Source organism: Antedon bifida, chromosome 10, assembly GCF_963402885.1.
Source record: "Antedon bifida chromosome 10, ecAntBifi1.1, whole genome shotgun sequence".
Taxonomy (NCBI): Eukaryota; Metazoa; Echinodermata; class Crinoidea; order Comatulida; family Antedonidae; genus Antedon; species Antedon bifida.
In genome coordinates, this window is record NC_136235.1 from 8,674,041 (window position 1) to 8,700,558 (window position 26,518).

The window sequence follows — 26,518 nt, forward strand, 5'->3', positions numbered from 1 at the left end:
GCAGAAGTGGTCACAGAGTATCATCTACACTATAATTGTATTCAAATATAAATAATGATTATCACGGGCCCAAAAGTAATTTAAGCAAAGCATTAACAGCTGTCTTACTGAAATGTGCACAGTAACGATTAGGCCAGAATCTAGCATTTGAGCGGGACAAAATTGTAGGCAAAGGTTTTTCAATTTTAAGTGAATGTATATGTTGTCCTGATCACGTACAACATATCAACCCTCCGTCATCCACCACCTTCATATACAAATGAGCATAAATATGCAAATTACTTATAAAACCCATATTTTCCCGATATCTCCTAAACTAATAATCCATTTATTACAATTTTTGTGGCAAACCTTATGTTTTCGTACCCAATGAACACATTGAAAGCATTTTCAGTGATCAAATACCATGTATGATAGGAAATTTGGCTTCTATAAAATTGACCACCCTTTTAATTTTTATTATGAACCACAAACAATATTAACATATCACTAATGACCTTGTGTATGTGATTTTATTTGAAAATTACATCATATTGACTGAAATGTATATGAGTAATGTTAGTGGCAATAATTGCTGTTGGATTAGAATGAAATAAATAAACATAGTACAGTATTATACTGTAAAACCTCGAAAAGAAGGTATCCCTCGAAGGGAAGGCCTTCCTCTTTGGTCTGCAAAAGTAATCTCGAAAAGAAAGCCCATCTCGAGATCAAGCCCATAAATTTACCTACTTGTGTTAAACCAAATAATTTGGAATGGAACTATATCGAGTTTAATGGGATACCAAATCTTTTGGAAAAAGCTTAATTGAAAATATCGATGTGTGTTTTCGTTTTTCTTTAACTTTTTCTAGTTGTCCCTCATGACCTAGATGATCGTAGGGGCGTAGCAGATGAGATACATTCGTAGTGCTCATCATGATACGATATACACAGGCATAAGTGGTGCCTGTCTCTTCTCTTTCTACAATAATTGTAGTAAATGGATTATTAGTTTAGGAGATACCGTGAAAATATGGGTTTTTTAGCTAATTTGCATATTTATGCTCATTTGTATATGATGGCAGTGGATGACAGAGGGTTGATTTGTTGTATGTGGTCAAGACAACATATATATTCATTAAAAACCAAAAACTTTTGCCTACAATGTTGTCCCAGTTCACACTATTTTTTAGATAGATTCAGTAGCTTACTATGGGATATAGAGATAAGTGGTTAAAGTTTTGGAAACATGATCTTAAAAGATATAATATTGTCTCCAAACACATAAAACTAGTAACAATTTGAGTGGGACATTTTGTAGTTTTAATTAAGTTATTCACTTCCACAGAAAAAAAACAGAATGCAGCCATGCCACTGTCATTCACATAACAATGTTTTTATCATTTAGAAAAAAAGTACAGAAATGTCATACAAACCTTATTATAGTAGCCATACGTAGATGCATTCAAAGTGATGCCATTTTTCTTCATCTCCATAAAGACCTGTACAGCAAGAACAGGTTGACAGTACTGTCCACATAGCTGCATTATAACCCTGTAGCACACTTCATCAGCAAGAGTTAGATTGTATGTCTGCATTTTCTTTAATACAGTAAAAGCAGTTCGAAGTGCTCTGGTCTTTGAGTGACTGGATTTAACGTAAGATGGCAGATGTGTGAACCATATACTATAGCAATTACCCATTAAACATCTAATATACAGAATAAAACATATTTCAAGTCAATCACTTAATTTTTGTCAATTTATCAATAATATTCCTTAATGGAAATTGGCATTATTAACCATTGCCTAGTTTTGGTCTGCCCCAAGCAGCAGTGAATCCTAAAAAACATTGATGTTCACAAAGGTGCTGGAATCTCATTAGGAAGAGGAAAAGGGAAAGACTAAAGCTATTTAAATTAATATAATTTTACATTTCCTTTTTTGCAAACACTGCATATATCGCAACACAACTATGAACAAGGCTTATGCTGACTAACAAAATGGTGGAATAGAATCTCAACATTCAGCTAGGCCTACAGTAGTAGTAACCAAGTCTCAACCACATAGGCCTAGGACAGACTTCTAAGATGATGTACTGTATTGTAATCTATGCAACATATTATCTATGTAACGGCAGTATGCGTAGACTAGCAAACAATTACGTAATTGTTGTATTGTAATTGTTGTATCTGGGTTAATTTGCATAAATGCCAGGTGACGTCAACGTATAATAGAATCTCACCGGCTAGTGTGGCTAGTTGAGATGATGCCAGCGTACAGACCGGAGGTCTTAGTTATTAATATAAAGAAGTTACACTATATGGAGAAGTACACAATAAAATATTTCGATTGTTGCATGATACAAGCCCTCCGTGTTCTTTATTACGTATTAATCTCAACTCAAAGAAGTGGCCAGTGAGGCCGCAGTTACAGTCTATACGTAACCATCGATAATAAAGCTTTGTTATCGTCATTTTGTGTTGATTTACGATAATATGACGACCAGTAAGGTTAGTGCTGAGCGGGTATATAAGGCCAGTGAGGCCGAAGCTTATTATTTGATAGAAGAAATAAATACATGCGTGTCGTTAAACACCCTTCAAGAAAATATAGATCGGTTGAGGTCTCATGAGTAGAGATTATTTCGAAGTCATGCTAATTTATTGTCGTTTATTTTGGATTCACCTCAAATGATTGATCATGGCAGGGATTACGACAGTTTATGCAATAGGATTGAGACTTGTCTTATTAAAGCTGAGAACAGGCTATTGGAAACGGCGTCTCTACGGTCAGATCCGAGTGTCGGATTTGCTGCTAGTGTTGCAGCTAGTACTACTAGTTCTATAATGGATAGGAAAATAAAGCTGGCTGAAAGTAAAGCTTCCCTGAAGGTAGAATTAGAGTTTAGTGCTGAGGAGAATCGTCTAACTAGCGAGCTCAATCGACTTCGCATTGCAAAGAAATTAGCAAAGAGTGAGGCTCAACTTGAATCATTTAGAGACTTAAATTACAACTTCTTATTAAAAATAACTAATACATACTTTGCCCATTCTTCTGGTGATGATGCCTGTTTCTTTGCCAATTCTAAAGAACTCTTTATTTCTTGTTTAGTTCGTCGCGGTACTGGACTTGTTGGAATGCTTTTGGTGCTTCTACCACGCTTGAGTGGTGTTGCAGAAGATGTGTTGTAACAATCACTGTTTAACCTTGGAAAAACATTGTAGCTGTGAAACAAAACAAATTTATATGTTGTTAGTAAATATGAAATAAAATGCTGAAAATATTATTATAGTCTTTTTGCAAACCAACTTTAAAGTAATGGATAAAATTTGAAAAGGCCAAAATAACATAGCATTTTCAGAGGTTTTAAGGACACAATGTTAATTTTAGAAATTAACAAAAGAAAAAAAATACTGTAAAGGCCCATTTAAAACTAGGATGATAATAATCGATGATAGACAAATATGCATTTTTCATACATAAATAAAAAAAATAGAAAACCTTTTAATTCTAGAACAATAAATTAACCATCTATGCTTCCTTTGATGAAAATGATATTTTCACACGTCCAATCAAATGACATCATGATTCATGCCTGTTTATAAGATGAACCAGTACTCTTCAAAGGGTGAACTAGTTTGTACACGAACCAGAACCTTTAGTGTTTAGTTCTTATCTGAACGAGTTCTATCACCATAAAGGTCAACTTACCCAGAGGAGTGCTAACGGTAAGCAATAATCTGCGTGCTTGCCCCCACATAAAATCTGTATCTATATATATTTTTTTATAAACAAATTAGGCATAGAACATTAATTCTAAAACGCCCAGTGATATACTGAAATGTAATTAATTCTCACAGATTTCCTCATCTTATCGTTTCAAATTAATTAATTATATTTTTTATATATATATATATATTTGTAAAACGAGCAATGAATTTCCGAAAGGATTAATAAAAGATAATTTGAATTTGAGTGGGTTTCCGCTCAACCGCCCGTCCATTGAGCGTTTTGTGTAAATGTAAAGAAATAACATAGATTCTATTGTTTTCCGCTTCCTTTACTGCTAACGCTCATCTGTGTAAATTGGCCTTAATTATGGTAAACAAGAGCCTCAAACCTGTGCCAATTTTATGGCAGCACCTCTGCACTACCACTTGGCCACTTAACTAATTAATAGTAATGACAGGTAGTGTATAAACCTTATAATTTATCATTTTTTAAAACCTACCTATAACCATTTTTATCTTCATTGCCTGTAGGTTCAGGAGGTGCAACAAACACTGTGTGCTCACTATTTAGCGACGAGTCTTCAGTTTCAAGTAATTTGATTTCTTCTCTACCTTCAGAATCAACCTATGAAAAATAACCTCTTATAAGTTAAAAGTTTAAAATCCACAGCATTTGAGAATTTAGTGTAACAGATAGGATACATTGGTATTTTTCTATATTTCCACCAACTTCTCACACACCTTTTAAAAACCCATAAGCATCTATTTCAAGTCCTTACTCATGACATGTATATATAAATATATCAAATTCTAGGCCGCCGGTGATATACTGAAAATGTATTAATTAATTTGAAATAAATATATATATATATATTTAGGCACAGAACAGTAATTCTAAACTGCCGGGTGATATACTGAAATTTAATTATTTAATTTGAAATGTTAAGATGAGGAAATCTGTGAGAATGAGAAAAAGTCGTCCCAACTGAGATTCGAATCCGGAATCTTCTGCTTGGTATGCAGATGTCCTGACCATTAGACCACTGGGGCTTTCATGGTATATTTCAAACTCAATTGGATAGCGACTCTTTAACATTCTCTGCGAGGTACGGTGGAACAGCACTAGTCCCTCAATTGTACGCACGCGCAGCAGAGATCAAATTGATACACCCCATCTTTCAGTATTTTTATTCACAAAGCGGGATCTCCGGAGAGATACTTTTATATATATATATAGATACAACAGGCAAAGAACATTAATTCTAAACCGCCGGGTGATATACTGAAATTTAATGAATTAATTTGTAATAATGTATGTAATATTTTATTCCTCACCTTCCTTGTGCAATCATCAAAGAAGTTAAAGATATCATCATTGTGAGACACAAAAGAACGTTCCTCAATGAAGCTCATAAACATCTGGGTCTTAATGAATTGCTTAAAAAATGCATGTGACATCTTATCTCTACTTTTGATAAAACCTATCAAAAAGAAATAACACAACGACATGATAAATCTGTTTACAAGTTCATAGCGACTTATTCTTCTGGTTCTGGTTTGTGTGTCAAGGAAATAAAGGCTGACAATTAAAAGAACTACTTCAAAGTAGCTTTGCTTTAGAGAGCTTAGTTAAGTGGTCAAATGTTTGCCATACCCTTGCACAATTCAATTAAATTCATCTTTTATTTGTCTAATTTATATAAAATAAAATCAGAAAATCTTTGTTAATACACTGCAGTTAAAATACATCAACAATGTTAGTTAGTTCCTCACAAAAAGAGATGTAAGATGACACAGTTCATGGATATCACTAGCGTTGTTGATCAGTACACTCCAGGCGGTGGCCTCCTAGCTGCCTTTAAGTTTGTTTGTTTGTTTGGGATACCACAACTTAATTATCTTTGTTTCCAACTTGCTTGTCTTTAATATTTGTTTGTAACTTGGTAATAACTGAATCATTTGATGATCCTCTTGTTAAACAAGAGTACTTTGAAGTAATTCTTAAATTCTCATCCTGTTAGTTCAGTACACACTTGCTTCCTTGGGCTTAAATCTAACCCTAGCTGAAGCCTGGAGGTGAACGCCAGACTAGTGATCTGCAGTTTGTGGGTTCAAGTTCTGCTAGAGAATTCTCAAATGTACAAGTGTATCATAAACAAGTAGAACAGATGCCAATTTTTATATGTTTTCTTTATATTCATTTGCACTTAAACTGAACCTGAAATGGATTTTCGGACCGCAAAAAACATAAAAATTCGACACTTTTTTTGCATTTCATAGAATGTATGTATTTTAGTAAGATTATTTATATTGACAGGTAGGTATTTCTGAATACAACATAAAATATTGTTAAAAAATGTTAAAATGTAAAAAAATATATATTGTGTTAAAAAACTTTTCATTAAATATTATTTTTCATAAGTATACATTTTTTTATAATTCTAGTATTTAAATTTATAATTATAATCATAAATATTATTTTAATTGATTTTTAAACCGCTAAAAAAAAAAGAATTTCAGACGTAGACTCGGCCCCGCCTACAAGTTAAGTTATATAGGCCTAAGCCTAAGGATACATTCTGCCTAAGAAATATCGGGACGAAAGCAGACAAATTTTAAATTTAACTAAGTACTTCAATAGTAATGTTAACATTCAATTTTATTTCCCTTTTGATTATTCTAACCGTAAGTTGCACTTTAAATTGAAATACGGAAAAAAGTTTAGGCCAAGAAACAGCGTATCTGCCACTTATATAGAATGGGTTATGGCCGCCGCATAGCAAATTTAAAGCTTCTTGATAAATACTCCACTTATTAAATCATTTAATAAATCGTTTAAATTGACGTTTCAAAGCAAATATTCCACGAGAAACGACATTTTCTGACATGCCTTGTGTGCTAGGAAGACTAGTTCAAAAAATGGAACAGTCCACTGCAGCGGTGTCCAATCATTAGAGTGCATACCTCCGCCTACTGTAAAATTCTCCTACACAAGATTTCACCGTAAAAAATTATTTTTTTATTTGTGTCTTAATGCTGTGTGTGATTAGGCTAATTTTACTACAACCATGTGTATGTGAATGGTTATGGTCCAGAATTGGGACCCTGGTCCGGATTGTCTCTATAATTTAATGGAGTGGTCCTTGACCACATATCTATCTGTATTTTCATTTTGGTAAAGATCTTGCAATAACTTTTTGAGTAATCCTGCTAACAAACAAACACACGCGATCGACTACATATACCTCCTTGGCGGAGTTAAATTAACGCGCTAATACATGCACATTGCCTGGACGATGGTAATTTAGTAATAAGCGGAGAAATTAATGAATTTTTCAGTGGTTGGTAAAAAAATATGATGTGGTTTATCAAACATAAATATAAATTAGCTTCAATTCAATACTAAATTAGCCAGATTAAAAAGAGAAAGACTAAAACATTTGAGGCAAATGTAAATAATATTAATAACCGATTTACATATCAAAATAAAGAGTATTTAAAGCCTGATAACATTTAACAAAAATTACTCCACCACCTATTATGGACCTTGTGCGATCGTGTTTTGAAAATAAAATATTGTTTAAATTTTAAAAAATATATATTGTGTGGGTATTGTTTCTGTTTATTAAATATTATTTTTCGTAGGTATACATTTTTTTATAATTCTAGTATTTAAATTTATAATTATAATCATAAATATTATTTTAATTGATTTTCGAACAGCTAAAAATAAGAATTAAACCCGTTCGTTTCCATTTTGTGCGTAGACTCGGCCGCGCCTACAAGATAAGTTATATAGGCCTAAGCCTAATGCTAAATTAGTTTTACTGTATAAGATGATTTTAATTTACCTGGGCCATCAAACCTAGAGGCGGCATCCTTGGTCCTCATGTTAGGTTGTTGTGTGATGGGCAGTAGATATTGTTGATACCCCTTCAGCATGGATGCCATGAAAACAAGGAATGCCTCTTGGATGCATAATTCCATGCGAGCCTGTAGAATAAATTATGTTGATTAATTATTACATTATAGATGTATATAGAGATATCCTAAAGTTGTATTATATTGGTTATTTTAACTACTGGCCTATTGGTACTTTTTTCACGCTGCTGCTCTAGCCCGCTACGTCACAAGAGATGACGTAATCCGATATAAAGCAAGCAGCAGTTTTAGTACTGAGAGACTGACATTTTTGCGAAAATGGAAACTCCACTATAATTTATAGGTCCCAGCTGCTAGACCCAAAAAACGTCTGGGAAAAGAGTCTAACGGTTGAATGAAAAATCACAAAGCATTTCTGGTATTTATGAGTCCCATTATATTATATAATACTGTAAATCAAAACAGTCCATGAAAGTTTTTGTTTGTACCATGGAACTATAATTATAGTTCCATGTTTGTACTAAAGTGACAGAAATTGAGTCTGTATTTCATATCTAAGTTATTCACTTCTGTAACAAAAAAATATTTATTCACATATAAAAAGAGAAAAGAAACGTTTAATTATAACTCAAAAACCATTGTCTGACAGACAATTTAAGTATTTTTTGCTTTAAATTACATTTTTTCAGGTAAAATAACTATTATGTGACAATAAAATGACACATTCAAAAACAAATTTGAAATAAAAAATATTTTTCAGAGGGACAAAATATCTTTAAAACTGTTACGTCTATAAGCGAGCAGCGTTTTTTGTAAGAAATATTTCTTGTTTATCCTATATTTTGAAATATTATTATTATTATTTTATTATTATATTATATTTTGAATGTTAAATTTTCAATTGGACCTTAGGATCTTGGGTGAACCTGGTGCTCCACAGGTTTTGCAACATGTTAAAGTTCACTGACTGACTCTAAAGCTCTATCAAACTTGTGACAACAAATGTGATGTGCCTATATATGGATGATGTCATATCACTAGCATATTTGGGCACATCACACTGTTTTGTCAAACTAGTTTGATAGTGTAGACAGAGCTTAAGGTTTTACAGAATTTATCTAGCAACTTACCTGTTTCTTTTTGCGACTAAAATCAAGGTCAATGGGTGCTATCTCAACAGCCAGATCATCTGATACGCCATCCCACACGTTGGATTGACACAGCTCCATGTACAAAGTTTCCAACCTTGTGTGTAAACGTCTTGCCAGCTTCTATTTAACAAATAAAGTATAACAAAATTAAATAAAAATGACTTAGGCAAAATCAATGACATAAAATAAAGTTTAAATTATTCTTACTAAGCATGTTTGATAAAATAATAGAAGAATTAAAGGATGCGAGTTACAAAAGTCCAAATTAAATTACAAATAAAAATGTGTTTTCTAACCTTTGGAAGCATTTTCCAATTTTGTCCTTTTCGGTCATCACTCCTGTGATAAAAATAACTGTGTTTATACAGTATATAAACTTATAAATTAAAAATGAAATGAAAGTATGATGTATATAGTACAATGATAGTTTAGCTACTATGTATTCATTTCTAAAGAAAATAAGAAACAGTGAAAATGACATTATAATATGTGTTAACAGACCTCCCAGCTTGGAAAAATAAATTTATTATTATTAAAATTGACATCTATAATAGTAAACATAGGTATGCCAGGCCCTAGTATTAGTAGAAATTATCAATGTTATACATTAAGTGATATTTTTTTTTCAAATCAAAACAAAAAAACAAAACCAGGGGAAGTTTCACCGGGAGAGCTGCAGATAAAAAATATCGGGAGATGAAAAATTAGTACTGGAGTATGTTTATATCTGATTGGATGTATACAGATTGCAGACAACAGGCTAAGCTGTTAATACATTAGTTTATTGGTGAAGTTATTTTAGCTACATATGAATGTATAATGCGATATTAACATTGATATATTGCCATTTAGATAGTAGACGATAGAGAAATTGACTTGCAGAATAGCTTCGTGATCAAACAAAGTGTCCCCTTTATAGAGATGCGTCCTGAATTGGGGTGTCCTAAAGGGAGGGACCTACTGCAAAGTGATAATTCTTAACAAATGAACAGTCACAGTTTGAATCTTGGGTGATTTACACCTATAGAATTCTTAAATTGACTGCAAACTTTTTATTCTTTTCCCCTTTTTTGCAGTAAGTTACTTGATTGTATTTAAAGTAACACATTTTTTATTTTTAATAGCTAGAGTAAGAGTGCTAGAGTAAGAGCATCAGAGTGAGAGTATATCAGAGTGAGAGTATATCAGAGTGAGAGAACGTCTTTAACTAACATTATCATGCATGGCAAAACAAATATTTAAATTTTACTTACTGCAGTAGACTGTTGGTATCGATATCAACACAAGTCACGTCAGAAGGTGCTTCATAATTGTCAAAATAACGAGAATCAACACCTACGATAAACGGAAGTGGCGCACTGAGGACACCACACAGGGTCAAAGGGCAAAGTGGAATATAAGGACACTGCCATAGAAATGGAAATATCATCTGGGGAAAAAATTAAAAAATACAAATAATAATGTAATATAAAATATCAATGGTTAAAAAATAAAATTTAACTAACTTGAGTACTTCAAAATGACCTATGTAAGCAATGGTATGTTGCCAGAAAAGTTACATTTTCACAATAAAATGTAGTATATGGGTAAAACTAAATAGAAAGCACCCAAACAGGCTAATAGAGCACATAGTTGATTTATATCTGTGGTTATGAAACATAGAATTACTTACTCCATAAGCACTAAATAAGGAAATGTTTAAATTAGATAAAGGTATTAAAGGAAATTATTTCAATAAGCATCAGGGGGTAAACAATACAATTGCAACAGGATATTAATAATGAAACATAATATTAAACTAAAACACATGATTAGTTAATTAAAACCATAATGTTATTAATTACCATTGATACAGCTTCTGCAACACTAGTGAGCAAGGCTGGTCGCAGAGAATGTAGTAACATCTTATGTTCTAATAAAACATACACTAATAGATTCATACAATTATCTGGGCCTAGGTTTCGAAGTAATGCACAGAAGGATGCCCCACTCAGAGGTATTGCTGTCATCCTAGGCTGCGTCAGTATCATTTGATCATGTGCAAGCTGTAATATAGAAAACATATTCATTTTCAAGAAATTCAAATGTTAGACTTTATTGTGGATCAGTGTATACATATATGGACATAGCATAGCTCTATTTTATGACAGCAGAAACAGCACAAGTTTTCAATAACTGGTTAAACGGCAACCTGAAAATAACGCAATTTAGGTTTAGAACACCATTTAACCGGTTATCTCTACACAATTTTTATCTGAAACGCAAAATAACGGTTATTTGAAACAAAAGAAGAAAACTTACTGGAACTAGAATCCTAGGTCTCTGTGGTGTTGGAAATGGAACCTCATGAATAAAGTGTGCAATATATCTGTGTAATTAAAGAAATTAAATATAAAAGATATTTGTGTAAATCACTTGGACCAAAAAAGGCATTTAAATTAGCTTAATTAGCCGTTTGTATAATTTTTGATTAATTAATGGGAACATCTCTACAAGACGTTGAATCGTTGGAAAACACAGAATTAGCCTAGATGAGTTCCAGTTGCCTGTCGAAGTTTTGCAATGGTATCGCTAACCTGGCTAGGCCTAGGCCTGTTAGTATTAGGCTAGGCCTAGGCATGTTAGTAGTAGGCTAGGCCTAGGTGCTTTAGCCTTGCTAGGCATAGGATTATTTAGTCGTTTGTTGACATAATTAACACTACAGTAGGTGTGTTTATAAAATCCAAATAAATATAATATTTAATATATTATTAAAAACCAAATCAATGTGAATAAAATGTACGCCTAGGCCTACTATTTTCTTCAATCTGATTCAAATGATAGGAATCTATTTAGATGTTATATAAAACAAATAATGAATGTTTTATATTCGCCTCGTTGAAATATAACCTTTCATCATTCACCTCATGCCATTTTTTGTACCATTACACTCATAAACATTCATTATTTGTATACTGTTTAGTGTATTCTTGCCATTTGATTGATTAAGTATCATGTGCTAAATATATATATAATGGTGATAATAACAATGATCATGTTTTTGTAAACACGTAAAGAATTTGCTGCCATGCAAGGTAAATCGTCATCGAAAATCAACCTGTATTGTGTGCCGTCTATAACTGATCTATTTTGGATCCAAAATTGAAGCAGCGGATTACTTGAATAAAAGTTATAGCAGCTGTGTTATTATACAGATATTGACTGCTTAGAGGTGTATTATAACATTTGAGATCTTCCAATTATTTTTTTCTTGAGGGAAAATATAGTCCTGGACCTGGTTACAAAATTTGGTGAAAATTAGGAAGATGAATTAATACATTCTTGTCTCTAAACATTTAAAACTAACCTTTCAATTGGTATTTCATGAGGGCCCGATATTGACAAACGGTATAAAAATGAAAGAAACTTCTTAAATGGATCAAAGAAAGGCCAACGAGAAAGTAGACAGACAGCCTTATTTGTATTGATACTATAACCATCTTCTTTCTTTTGCTTTATGTTCAAGGCTACTGCTTGTTGAGGTGTAAGGCTTTCTTCTGGGTAACTTTCATAAAATGTAACAGCAGCACCATATATCTAAAGGAAGAAATGCTAAAATCAATCAATTGCTGAAATTTCCACTTGGATTGAGAAGAATAGCAAGTGTTTGTTGTGGTTCCACTTAGGGGGCAACTCTATGACGTAGCGACACAAAGTGTCTTAATAAAATAACCTTGTATATCACAGGTTGGAACCGAAAAACATAAGCAGATGCAACCGTGTGGAAATGATCTTTTACGCCGCTTAAGTCAGTCTACAGAAAATCAAATCAGTTTGAATTCAAGTAACAACGTAAGGCAAATTGAAACGTCGCAAACATACGTATTTAATTACTGGTTTAACGTAAACAATTGTATACAAATAAAAGTGTTAAAATTTGAAGAGCGGATTCAGCTTGTACAGTATGGTATATTTACTAATGTGTGTTCGCATGAATTGTTGTATAAGCGTTAAACCATACCTTTTCACCAGAGCTATCAGTAAGAATGAATGTTGAGAACACTGGTAATGGATGCATTCTATCCTTAGCCCAGCATTCAATCACAGCACCCATGGGTAGGCAAAACCTTGCCACAGAATCTGGCAGGTTGAACGATTCATGGTCTTCTAATGGATATCGACTCAATGTTTCTAGAAAAGAACAAGTTATTGGCAGATTTTTAATCATTGAATAATAATTTACAAATAATGAAAGTTTAATAGTTAGATGGTGAAAATATTTCCCGAGTTGAAACATTGACTGTCATGAGTTGAAAAATAGACTATTTTCAACTCGGCTGGGGCTAATTCCAAATGACATGTGATGCGTAATTAAACAATCAAATTGCAAGGATACAGTCAGATATGTTATATAATATAAATAGAACTATATAAAATATATTATTCAAACTTTATGTGTAGTTTGTAGTGTTTCTTATTTCATAATTGTCAACTTAACTAATAACTTGTAAATTGTATTTTAAGACCACTTATATTGATCATTACACAATAAACCAATATTTAATAACGACTAAAAAAAAAGAGGTTGACACAATTTTTACCTGCTTGACACGTAACTGAATCACTTTTTATAGCCGATTTCTTGTAGCACATGTAAACATCTGATCCAACCACTGCACCTTTGTTTAAATTCTTGTTAATTTTACAAAATGCATGCGGGGGTGATTCTCCCTATATAAATGAAAAATAAACTTATTATTTGTACCAAATTCAAATAAAGAATATTAAGTAGCTAATAAAAATTGGAAACATATAAAATTGTTTGATCTTTTTACCGTATTTATTCAAATCCGTCAGGGGCGTTTTTAGTAGGGTTTTTAGGGGACATTTACTCGGAGGAGGTGTTTATTCGGAGAAGGCATTCATTTTTGTTGGTGTAATAAGATTCAAGATTCAAGAAATTTTATTTGTCCATAAAAATGGAAATTCACTTTGCTTGGTAGATTAAAACAACAATAAAAAACAAACAAACATTTTTGCAACAATTTAAAACGTGCTGTATTATAACAGATTAAAATACAAGATAAAGAGTTAAAAATAAAAAAAAAACTGTTAAAAATGTAAAACTATTTAAAAATTGGATTTATCGTCTTACATTAGAATTAAAAATATGAATTAATAATATCAAGAAGTGATAAAATATAGTAAAAATTGTATCAAAGTGATTGATAAATTGTAGATCATGTCAATCAATGAATTTTACTACAAATAGAAATGTGTTCTTATACAGTATTTAGTATATATGCATATGTTTATGTGAATAATAGTTCATACAACACAAACAAACCTTATTTGCAAGGATAACACAAATATCATATACTGCTAGAGCATTTTGTGGCGATGTTGTGTGCGCCCTTCTATATGTAATATAAGCACGCTGGCCTCCTACGCCTATACGACTATTGTTTACATTTGCTGGGTGACCAGTAGGCGTCGTGCTGATTATTTCACATCCATTCATTACACGTTCCTTTCCTTCATATAAAATTCTAAATGGAAAAAGTGAGATCAAACATTTAAATTATTTATTGGAAGATAATTTTAATACCTCAGTGCATTAAAACAAATTGATTTCACAACAAAAATATGAACGCAAATATACAAGGGACAAAATAACCAGGTCTAAAACTATAAAACTAGGAAAGACACCTGCATATATAGTTTACATTCTAGTCATTTTGATGCACTATGTTTATGGATGCGTTCAATACTGTAGCAAAAATTTGTATAAAAAAAAAAAATACGTTCTCTGTATAGATAATCATTCTGTGAGTGGGAATAGCTGACTAAACCATTAGGGGTTAGGAAAGATAAAACTTGATAGTTGTACCACATAAATAGTATAGTTGCCAGGTGTTAATTTCAAGTCTTTCAACTGCAATTTGAGCAATTTATAGGTTTGCATAACCTACCCTATATCAGTGAGTGGAGGTTTGTCAAATCCTCTTTTGATGCAGAGATAAATGTTCAGACTGCCGATGCAGCCATGACTGAGGTCTGCTGGGAAACCTGTAGGTGTGGTTTCTATACAAGTAAATCCAGCAGGTACCTACAAAACAAAAATTGAGTTGAGTTGTTAGTACATCAATAACATTTATAGTAAAGTCTTGTACATAACTTGCAATTTATATTTTTATTTTAAATATTATATATATTTCTCAAATTCATAAATATTTTTTTCAACATCAATAAACATGGACACGGTGTTCTGTTACGTAGGTAACTATTGCAAATAAAAACAAACTAATACAAATTATAACATCTGTTTGATTGACTTATTTGATAAAATAATTTGATACACATCTATGCATGCAATGTATCCAACATTTAATCCATATGTAGTGTCAGAACTGTTTAAAACTCATTCCATAATAGTCTTCTCAGTTTATTTTAACAGTAAAAACAGTTTTAAAAAATAAAAACAATAAAAACCTAAACAAATATGGAAAAATGAATTTAAAATAAACTCTGCTAAGCTTAACATAACATACAATAGTTAACTATCATTCATGCTAAATTACACATTTTTCTGATATTTTTTTTGTTGTACAAGATTACATAAATTGATAAAACTAGAGGGTGAGCTCGCTTCGCTTGCTCCCCCTCTAGGCAAGTGTAGACGATGGTTCTCGGAATGATAATGACTTGGGTAAAAAGGTTTAGAAGACATTCTGGCCTGGACGATTTTGGTCGGTTACCATTATTGAAATGCTTTTGATATTCGTAAAACTAAACCTACTCACTAACCTGTTTCACAGTGTCTTAGATGATTAATAGCGTTTTACGTATAGTGTTTATCGTAGATATGAAATATATAATTAGTTTAATTGATGTTTTATTGGGGAGGATTTTAATTTTACTTTGCAGTGCTTACATCAGTTTACATGAGGGATACTGTACCTACAAGTCCTATTGTATCATCGTATTCAGGATTGTCAACGTTGGACCACCCGCATCAGGCGATCTACAAACACCATGCCGAGCCGCCAAATTAAAACGGTGTTTAGTCTCGGCAGCCGCCCAACCGTATCGAATGATCTCGTCGTTGAAGTTTTAATTAGAAATTAGAAAACAAACCAAATCTCACGCAAAAAAAATTGCAAAATATTAAAAACAATTAAAATTTTAAAAATGTAAATGAAAAACAAAAACAAAAAAGCACACACACAAATAAAATGATTCCAAAGTCGTGTTTCCACAAAATATGTGATATAAGTAATAAGTCCGAGCGCATCATCTAATTTCGGGTAGTGAGTGCATTTTCTGTGTTGATTTTAAAGTCTTTTATTATTCCAATACTCACATCTATAACTTATATTATATAATTATATTTTATCATTAAAATGTTTTAATCTGCCGATTTTTTGGAGAAATTGTTATAGTTTTATAGAATACAGTAAAGATAAAAGTGTCACATTTTATATCTTATTTGTTTTGTGTATTTGCATTGTATTTCAGTAATAATAAACGGCTACTACCTGTAAGGAAACATGTTTCTGTACTGTATGGTAATAATTAATTAAAATAATATTTAATTATTTTCCTATCTACAGACCATTTTCAAATTTCTCTCAATATATTCTAGCAATACTTTAAAATTCATAAAACAGTGGTTCTTTTTGAACTTCAGATTACGGACGTACGTAACACTTCCAAGTGTATTTAAATATAGTGTAAAATGTTGTATTTAATTTTGTTACAATGAATTTTACTGACCGCATACATTGCATATTTATAGCATTTAGCCTACCATGACTTTCTTTCAATCCTTTGTGTACAAATGGAATTAAAACATAAAACATGAGACTTCAATTGCAATTCTTGCATACTATGTTTTCTTGGCGCGGTTGTAGTAAATTTCTAAATACAGTAGAACCTCCATTTTACGTACGGTACGGGACCGAAAGGCGTACGTAAAACAAGGGATTCGTAAAATCAAGGTTGACCTTAAATTGACCCCCAAATACGTAGATCGTAGCTAAAAAGGCTGCCGTGTATTGCCTACAGCATGCAGGTGGTCACTAGATTAGCTAGGCCCTTCCTAGGCCTAGCCTAGACTAATCTAGGCCAGGCTAGCAGGCCTAGCAAGATGTGAGGCCTAGAAAAGTACATTATATACAGGCTGTGCGATTTAGTTTAAATAAAGTGTTATAAATAAAATATCAATGTTCTTGTAATGTATTTTCTATCAATAAAAACATTCACTGCTGTAGGGGAATGCACATGAGCTCCTCACAGCCATGGCTTTGTGCTTTGTTGTTGTTAAATTGCACCCTCAATGTAAGAAAATGATGACGTCATCGGTCATTTTAAGCGTACGTAAAATCAAGGGAACGTATAATCAGGGTACGTAAAACGAAGGTTCTACTGTACCATATTTTATCCACAAATTTGGTATGTTATGAGCGCTGTTTCCGCTGCAAAAAATATACCGTATATATACGGTATTCAAAAAATACCATATTAAATACAGTATTTACTTGGCAGCAGAAACAGTGCCTATTACTCGAAGACAAAACATTGATAATTAAAACCAACCATGACTTTACTATATTCAATTTTATATAAATAGACAATACTGTCATTGTAATGTTTTAATGTGTTTTTAATAGCTTCATTTTCATCAAAGAATCTTTTTAACAAATCTTTAATGATTGTTGAAATTTTGTTTTGCAGTAGTTTTCTGAAAATAAAATTGTCTAATCAAATAAACAACAACTGTGTGTAATATGTTGTAGAATGATTGTCAATAATCACATGACAATATACCATCTGTTGATAACTATTTATTAATCTGAATTTATCACATAGTATATAATAAAGTAATAAGATTGTTCTATCTATATTTACATTTGATATAGCCAATCAAATCATAAATTTACATTTTCATAATTATTGCATCATGTTTTGTGGTGTTTAATTTGTTTCATTACTAATAATACAATACACTATTGTGCTACAAGTGCTATTAGAGATACTATTTGAATGACATTATTGAGTATTGTCTGGTTTATAAATCACATGAATCATGATATTAACAATTACTGGCATGAGTATATAAGCTATAATGTTCATACTCCATAGTTTCTATTGAGCAATTTTGAGCGGTTTTGAATACCGTATTTTTCAACGGCTTTTTTCTTGCCAGCAGAAATGGGTCTCCACAAAAAAACCACAAAAAAGAACCGATCTTAAAAACGGTTTCAAAAACCCCAATTAATTCCGGTCTCGATCGTGACCCCAAAAACTGAACTCTACTGCACTGGGACGATTGCAGTCAACTCGCATTCAAAACCGCGCGATAAGACCTAGGCCTAGTCATTTTTATTCTCTAGATAGTGAGTATTTTATTTAACTAAAAATGTGGACCAATGCAATTACAATACGAGGTTCGTAATAAATATGTGGGAAGAAGAAAAGATGAGGGGGAGGCGGAAGAAAGACTGACAAGTTTATAAGAATATTGTAAAGCTTGTGAAAGACGAGTTCGACTTGATAATATCGGAGGGTGCGACGTACGTATACTTTAACCAAGGAACAAAATAGAATGTCAGGTAATAATGGATTTACCTGCCCCTTCTATGACGAACTGGATGAAATTCTTGGGAATTGCGCTATGCGAAAAAAAAAGTAAACATAAACTCGATCCAATCGCGCTTCCACCTAATGAACTGCATTGTGGTATATAATAACGTCATTCATAACGAACGAACATGGACGGAACCGGTTTTATTGGAGTAAAAATTGAGCTGCAACGCGATCTTTATTTATCTTTATTCAACTGCGGAAACCGGTTTCCAAGAAAACCGTTCTTTTTTTATTTTTCAATAAAAACAGGCCCTTATATTATATATTATCACGGATGCTTCTTATCTCTCTCTTCTGTATTTTTTGTAACCATGTTAAAGGGCTGAGACAAGTTTACTTCTAGGTTGGTCCTCATTTTATAGTACTGTATTATTTGTATGGCATTTGATGAAATAAATGTTTGTTGAATTTGAATTTGAAAGGTAGACCTAAATATTATTATTATATATACGATCGACGATAAATTGATAAACATACATTTTTCTTAGATAAAATTTTAAGTTTTTATTCTAGAACTATTATATAGGATAACCATTTATTCTGCCTTCGATAAAAATATTTTCAAAAATCAATCAAATTATGTCATGAACAATAAAATGTGTTCAAAATATTATTTTCATCAAAGGTTCTAAAATAAAAACTGTTATAATTTCTTTTGTTTTATGTAAGAAACTGCATATTTACTGTTATTGTCTTACTGTAAATGCGTCTTAAAGGACAACTTGACCGAGGACCATATTTTAATAACGTATAGGGATGTACATCCACCTTACAGCCGTCACCGTAAAAGTGTTTCTTCCAAGTACCAGACTAAACATTTTGGCAAATTTAAGCCTAATACAGGTCAAATTAGCAATTGAAGTGACGGTACCTATCTCTTGTATGTTAACAGCAATGAAAACTCATAAGGTAGATTTTGCGATGCACTTGTGACGTCACAGCAAATTATGACGGAGGCTGTACAGCGCATGCGCCGATATCCTTAATCTCACGATTGTTCTGAAATCATATGTACATTCCTAATAGTAAATTGTTAAAATATGGTCCTTGGTCTAGTTGTCCTTTAACACTACTTTTTACTCTTACTCACTACCGCCACCAAGTTGTCCCAGACTTATCTAATGCAATTACAATAATAAAGTATCATTTATTTGAAATATTTTATTAACTTTATGTATGCACAAAACCTGATTCTAAAAAAGGATGAGACAAGAATGTTCATATTAAAACATTATTCTAGTCTCATACTTTTTTAGAATCAGGTTTTGTATTGTCCCTTGGTAAAAGTATTAAATTATTCTAGACAAACTTTCTAATACATCTCTCTAACAAAGATAGTGGAAATGCCTGTGTATATTTGCATAGGCTTGAATCGTGTCTAAGCAGATGACTGTGAAGTCAGTAAACATGAACTTTAAAGTTCATAATAAGGTCAAACGAAAGGTTATGTTGGCATAAATGGGCCCAAAAATATAGGGGTAGTAAGTAGGTGATTTTTTTTTATCAAAAAAGAATAAAAGAACAAACTTTAACTTTACTTTAAATTTTTATTCAGTATTAAGTATGTTATGGTCTGTTTGTTTATTCTTGAATTTTGTTTTCTTTAAAATAAATAAAAATGTCCATATTTGTAGGGTCCATTCTGTTGCGCCAATATATTAAAAAATATAGTATAGGGAAAATTTAGTTCCAAGAAGCCAAGTATTTATTCAGCAAATTGCCCATTTATTACAGAAGATCAACAAAAATAAATTAATAACAGGTACTTTCTAGAGCTGAGCCATGCATACAGGGCCTAATGCATTGAGACACGTGACCACTATATGACGATGCAAGCCAAGAAACAAAAGGCTGCGTAACAAAGTGTTATAACGACCGTCTACCGCCGAGAGTTGTAAACATGTGTTTTGTTGCTGCCATGTCTCTCTTTCGATCTCTAGTTTTAATTGGCTGTTGTCTGAATCGTCCATTTAATGAGGTAACTTGTATATTGTAAATAAAGTTTTTAGTTAAAATATTGATTGATTGTATAATTTTTTCTTGTAAAAATGTTATGTGTATTAAAAAATAAATATCATAATGATATTTTCAATAGCACACTGAATTAATTGACTCTCTATGGAACGGTGGAATTTACCCTTTTGTCGGTAACATACGCACATCATCAAAGGCGTGATTGACTTGCTAGGTGCAATTCATTTGCTAGATGCTTTGATTGTACGCACGCTCTCACCCAGACCATGACCAGACAGTGGGCAGACCCTGTCCACGCCTAAATATAGCGCAATGTCGTTGGTATACGTAACACAAAAGAAGCGGCGCTAATTTCAGATTTAATTTGAAAAAAAATTATGTACAAATACTGTTTTGTTTTTTTTCCTTTCATTAAAAATCATTAAATAAAATAATTACATTGCGATGGACATTACACAAAGTATCTTACAGAAAATGGTAAACACAGGTTTTATTTTCTTGACTGGGCTTTTGTCAACCCCAAACACCGTTTTGTTTACTGTGTGCAAGCCTACACGAACCGGTAACCAATGATATACGAAACACGGCCCCTAACCACAATCCAGTATTAAAAGACCAGTATTTAACTGCTCACCTAACTATTATACTACAGTAAGCAGACCCCTGACGTTCCTATTCAATAGGCATATTTCTTTGACTTGAATTCTCCACGATATCACTGGCCTAGCCTAGTCTATAATGATAACAGCCAACGAAATTGCAGACGTACGTAAGGAGTATATGAAAGCGAAAGGGGCTAAGCCTAGCATGATAGACAAGAACAAGCGATATTTACGTTAATGGAAATTAATTTACTTCCTTCGACGCTGTAGTATACATCTATGCATACGATTGGAAGACTATATGTATGTTTTTATAAATCAATATCTGCTATAAAATCGCATCTTCGCCAATGCGAAGCAAAACCAAAATGTCGGAAAACTTTGATAGTTTTTACCACATACACACTATAGGGATTAGAAGAGTTCCTTTGCATTAATAATAACACTAAAATTACAAACCTTCTCCCCATGTCCTCTCAATATTACAGCTACATCTGTGATAGGCTCATTGGGCGTAGATGATGCCTTTAAATGGCAGTCATTTTGCAGCCCCTCTTCTAACGATCTAGAGGTCTCAGATAGCCCAGCCACTATTAGATACTCGGCTACCCGAGGACCATCCTGTTCTACCGTCATCATTCCTTCATTTCTTTATCATCTGTAAATATATAAAAAATAAAAATTGGTTAAATACTAATTTCAAACTTTTGAAAGTGTAGGTAAAATAAGTGCCACGTACAAGGATAAACCAACAATAGCCCTTTTCTCTACAATACAAGGAGAACAAGAAATAAAATTTAGTTTCATATTCTACAAAACCGTCCTCAAATGGGAAAGTCAGAACATCTTTGGAAAGAAAGAGCTATTTATTGGTTTTCTAAGTAAGCTAGTCATGAAATAAAGTAATATATTATGAAAATGAGATTACATCTTAACAATTATGATTACCGTCTTCAGAAATCAAGAAAATTAAGCAACATAAAGTGTTTTCAAAAGGCGTCCTACTACTAATAACTTGTATTTTTCAGAATTTATCAAGCTTCTACAGCATTTTAGAGACTTATAGATTGTGTGAACATGCACACCACGGTCACGTCCACATGGGTCATAGTCGACTGTTCCTGTCGATAGATATAAATAGGTATCCCAATGAAGCGGATTTTCGTTACGGCGATTTGAACACATTCGTGAAATTTCAAAAAGTGACGTGTCTTTAAAAGTTAAAAATATACTATTTCTTATGTACCCATGTGAATAAAAATTATATGTTTGGAAAGATCTTGTTTAAGGGTTTATTGATGTATTTTTAATCTATGTTTTTTAAATATGTTAACAGAAAACGCGAGTTAAAAATGAGGTACAAAAGCCGGAGAGCTAAAATCAGCGCGCTAAAAATAACTTTGGAAAAAACACCTACCCATTTTCAAAACACGATCACACGGCAGCCATAATAGGTGGTGGAGTAATTTTGCATGTTATCAGGCTTTAAATAATCTTTATTTTTATATGCAAATCGGTTAATATTATTATGTACATTCGCCTCAAATGTCATTTTTTTTTTTTTTTGTCTTTCTCATTATAAAAATCTGGCTAATTTAGTATTGAATTGAAGCTAATTTATATTTCTGTTTGATAAACCACATTGTTTTATTTGACTTTGTATGGCCGTCGTGCGAAGAGGCCTACAAGACCAACCACTTAAAAAAATAATCCCTACCGAAAATAAAAGCCATTACCATTTTCCTTGCAGGGGGTTCAGTTCTCAGACTATTACTAAATTACTGTCACCCAGGCAATGTGCATGGTATGCATGTATTAGCGAGTTAATTAATGATTAAATACCCTCACAGTGGAATGTTCCATTTTCAGAACATGAGGCATGACGAAAAATTTCGCTTCTCATGAAATATTTGCTTCGAAATGTCAATTTTACCGATTTGTTCAATTATTTAATAAATGGAGTATTTATCAAGCTCTACTATATAAAGCAAGTACGTTAGGAATAAATGCACCGAAGGAATTTAAGAAGCTTTAAATTTGCTATGCAGCGGCCGTAACCCATTCTATCTAAGCGCCCGAAACGTGCTTTGGTCAGGGTTGCCGTTGTATGTATATGCTGTTTCTTGGCCTAAATTTTATTCCGTATATTTCAATTTAAAGTGCACCTTACGGTTAGAATAATCAAAAGGGAAATAAAACTAAACATGTTAACATTACACTATTGAGGTAATTACTTAGTTAAATTTAAAATTCGTCTGCTTTCTTCCCGATATTTCTTAGGCAGAATCAGTCGACGTACCAGTCGCCTAGCGCATGCGCATATCATAAAAATGATGTAATAGGGTAGCAGTCGATATAATCGACGTGAAAATCTAAAAGTCCCTATTGTTCAGTACAGTGAATGCTACCCTTAGTTTATACTGTTGTTGAAATAACTTGCATAAACCATAGGGAATACATCATAGATTTTCAGATATAAAATAAATGAACGTAACTATTATGATGGATGCGCCAAAAAGGAGAAGGATGATGAATAATATTATATAATAACAATGAAGAATAACAATGGTACCTTCTACCTCCACAATTTCTAGCAAGCTAAAGTTAGGTTAGATAATAATTATCATGTCACAATTAAACTACCTACCTGCACATTTATTCAATAATAATTTATTTCATAACCAACTTGGATTATTTATATGGAACACATTAATTATTTTTCAATGTATTAATGTAAAAAATGATATCCTGTTGTCTGGGCTCGCACTGGCCGATCGCCAAGTCGCCATGGGCGAAAACTTTTCCAGATTGGCGAAAAATAAAACGGCTATTTTAGCCATTTTGGCGATGACATATGATAAAATAGATAATCAAATAATCATTTTGGCGAAAGCATAAAGTCCAACTAAAAGGTCCATTTGTCGATCTTCAAGCATTTATTTTGTTCGTTATAATGTTGTTTACTTCAAGCTTCATTTTCGTCAACTTGTTTCGTTGTACCAGGCGTCTCTTTGACAGAGAGACAGACATTACACGACACATGGATGATGGAGTCTACCCAAACTATCACGTGTTGCGCTGCACAAACGATCGACGACTCGACAGCCGACAGTCGGCTATTTACCGGGATTGTCTATTTTTCGATAGCGGTGTACTTTTCAGATTCAAAAGAAACATATTATCTTCAATCAATGAATGATCTTATCAAAATCAATATTTATGCATTATGCATTTTAGGCTCCAATAATGTAGTTTCATATTTGACCCTTAATAAAGTTTCCTCGTGCGTGCAGTGCGTCAGTAGAGTAAACAAAACAACATTCGGGAAATGGTAGAGTCTAACGGGGATTTAGCTAAACACACACATGCATTTGTTGCGGACTATATAAACAGCAAGGCCGGCCGCCGGCTTCTGTGTTGGGTAATAAATAATCGGGCCGGGATGGTATAAATTTCTCCCCCGACAGAAACACTTTTTCCCTGCTGTGCTTTGGCCTATATTATCTGCACGTTCAACAACGATACGAGTGTTCGTTTGCTAGAAATATTTTTAGCATATACGACGTACCGTCGTACATAATTTTGTAGGCCTAGGCCTGCGCTACTGCACTTTCGCACCTCTTGAGCATACCCAATTTAAAAACATTCACCCGCTGCGCGGCGGTGACCGTGAAAGTCTTAGGACACGATTTTCGCGTCGTACGGAAGCCACCAGCCAAGCGTAAAAAAACAAAAATAACATAGCGTTCAGGGGATTTCAGAAAATTGTAAAATGTTTCTTATTAAATTGAAAACTGTATGAATGCTGTATGATTAAAAACAATTTGAACAATTGTTTTGATCATATAATACAACAACAATTATTTTTTCAAATCATATATACAGTGATTTAGGCATGGCTCTCTCTCCCCAAATACCTTACAAAAACGTTCAGGGAACAGTGTATAATAGACCTATTGACATAGATAAATTAACTAAAATGTTTTTACCATTATATTTCAACAATTTTTAATTTTGGCTAATGACCGATTCATTTGGCTAAATAAAAAAATTGGACTTTAGCCATCTTGGCTATAGATAAACTGATTTGACTAAAAAAAATATTTTGACTTTCGCCAAATGGCTAAACTTAATGAAATGTTAGGGCTACCCCAGTGTTGTTATGATATTAGCATTGTCCTTTAAGAGGATTTACCAAAGTGTTAGTCAACATAGTATTAAGATATCATTTTGGACATTTACGTGTTGTTTTGATTGCAAAAGTATAAAATGTGTGTAAATGTACAACAGAGGAAATGTGGATTAGGTCCTCTATGGACACACAACAGCCACAGTGCTTCCCTAATACTTTACAAAAGTGCACAGGTTCATATTAATGTACACAACAATGAGATTAAGTAAAAGTCTTGCTAAAGAATGCAATAGGTCTCAAACCCATGAATGTTACATGTTAATCCCATATCCCTTATTGAACTGCTATGTCTAATAATTTGATACAATAAAAAACAATGGTAACTCCTACTGGTTTCTAGCAATCACAGAAAATAGAACTCTGTTTTAAATCATTCTTTTATAGTAGTTCAACCCCTTAACTGCACAGCGTTAGTCCCCCCTATGTACGCAATATTTTTTTTTTAAAGTGATTTTAATAAATAATTGTTGTTGAAGGCCAAATGAGAGGGCACCGACAACACTGGCCGCGGTAAAATTTGAGGTCTGAAAAAGTGAACTCCCTTTTAGACTATGATTATTGTGTTTGGTACATCGCAAAAACCAATAGTAAATACCCGCATTAAAAACGAATTCAAAATCCTGAACAATTTCTTTTATTTGGCAATAATTTCTTGTAAGCAACAGCAAGCAAATTTTTGCCTGGTCGACATTTCTTTTAAAGATGCCTAGAAGAAGACCTAGTATTTCATATGCACATTAAACCAAATGATGTTAAGATGCCACTAATCAATCTAATTATATTTAAGATTTTGATAAAAACCTAAAATGTATGCTTTTGTTGAAGAACAACTAAATGCACTAATACAATACACAAAATAAAGGCATAGCATGTTTTCTATACTTAGCTCACAAGATAATCACTTAGCAGTAGCACATTAAATAGTAGAAAACAGAGAAGAACTATAATGCATTTGTTCAAAGGATGATGACATAATAAGATTAACCATTTCACCCTAAGGTAGAAACCAGACGAGTTTGCCAGGTCTTGAACTTGGCTGATTTCCTACAGTTTCATATAATTTCCGTTTTCGTACTTTGCTTATGTTACATTCATATGCAAAATGCTACAGTACATCACCATTGAGGCTATATTGAAATATAAATTACAATACATCCATCATCAGTGTTCTCCCAATATAGAAATCAAGTCTGGCATATTAAGCAAAGTACCAAATTATTGATATACTAAGATGTAACTAATCTACTACTAAATACAAAAAAAGTCAAATAACATTGTACAAAAGATAGCCTTTGGTTGCTCTTGGTCTATTTTTTAAAAGGTTAGGCCTAACTGAGTGAGGGCGTGTGGCGCTGTGTGTTGGACGTTCGACTAC

General features: G+C 32.7%; 1 protein-coding gene across 7 annotated transcripts in view; it reads right to left on the reverse strand.

Moving 5' to 3' along the window:
* The window catches only part of LOC144853783 (C-myc promoter-binding protein-like), a 52,456-nt gene that overhangs the window by 14,156 nt on the left and 11,782 nt on the right, over window positions 1-26,518 (reverse strand). For 6 of the 7 annotated variants that reach the window (XM_078711613.1, XM_078711612.1, XM_078711615.1 and 3 more), the window contains exons 2-17: window positions 21,411-21,609; window positions 14,700-14,836; window positions 14,075-14,276; window positions 13,329-13,458; window positions 12,749-12,918; window positions 12,095-12,324; window positions 11,050-11,116; window positions 10,593-10,793; window positions 10,002-10,177; window positions 9,045-9,102; window positions 8,728-8,868; window positions 7,567-7,708; window positions 5,051-5,196; window positions 4,216-4,340; window positions 3,026-3,208; window positions 1,419-1,692 (exon numbers count right to left, since the gene is read on the reverse strand). In XM_078711613.1, the coding sequence (XP_078567739.1) occupies window positions 1,419-1,692; window positions 3,026-3,208; window positions 4,216-4,340; window positions 5,051-5,196; window positions 7,567-7,708; window positions 8,728-8,868; window positions 9,045-9,102; window positions 10,002-10,177; window positions 10,593-10,793; window positions 11,050-11,116; window positions 12,095-12,324; window positions 12,749-12,918; window positions 13,329-13,458; window positions 14,075-14,276; window positions 14,700-14,836; window positions 21,411-21,590 (2,562 nt within the window). In that variant the 5' untranslated portion in view covers window positions 21,591-21,609. The remainder of the gene's footprint in view (window positions 1-1,418; window positions 1,693-3,025; window positions 3,209-4,215; window positions 4,341-5,050; window positions 5,197-7,566; window positions 7,709-8,727; window positions 8,869-9,044; window positions 9,103-10,001; window positions 10,178-10,592; window positions 10,794-11,049; window positions 11,117-12,094; window positions 12,325-12,748; window positions 12,919-13,328; window positions 13,459-14,074; window positions 14,277-14,699; window positions 14,837-21,410; window positions 21,610-26,518) is intronic. The other variant, XM_078711610.1, reaches the window with a different exon arrangement.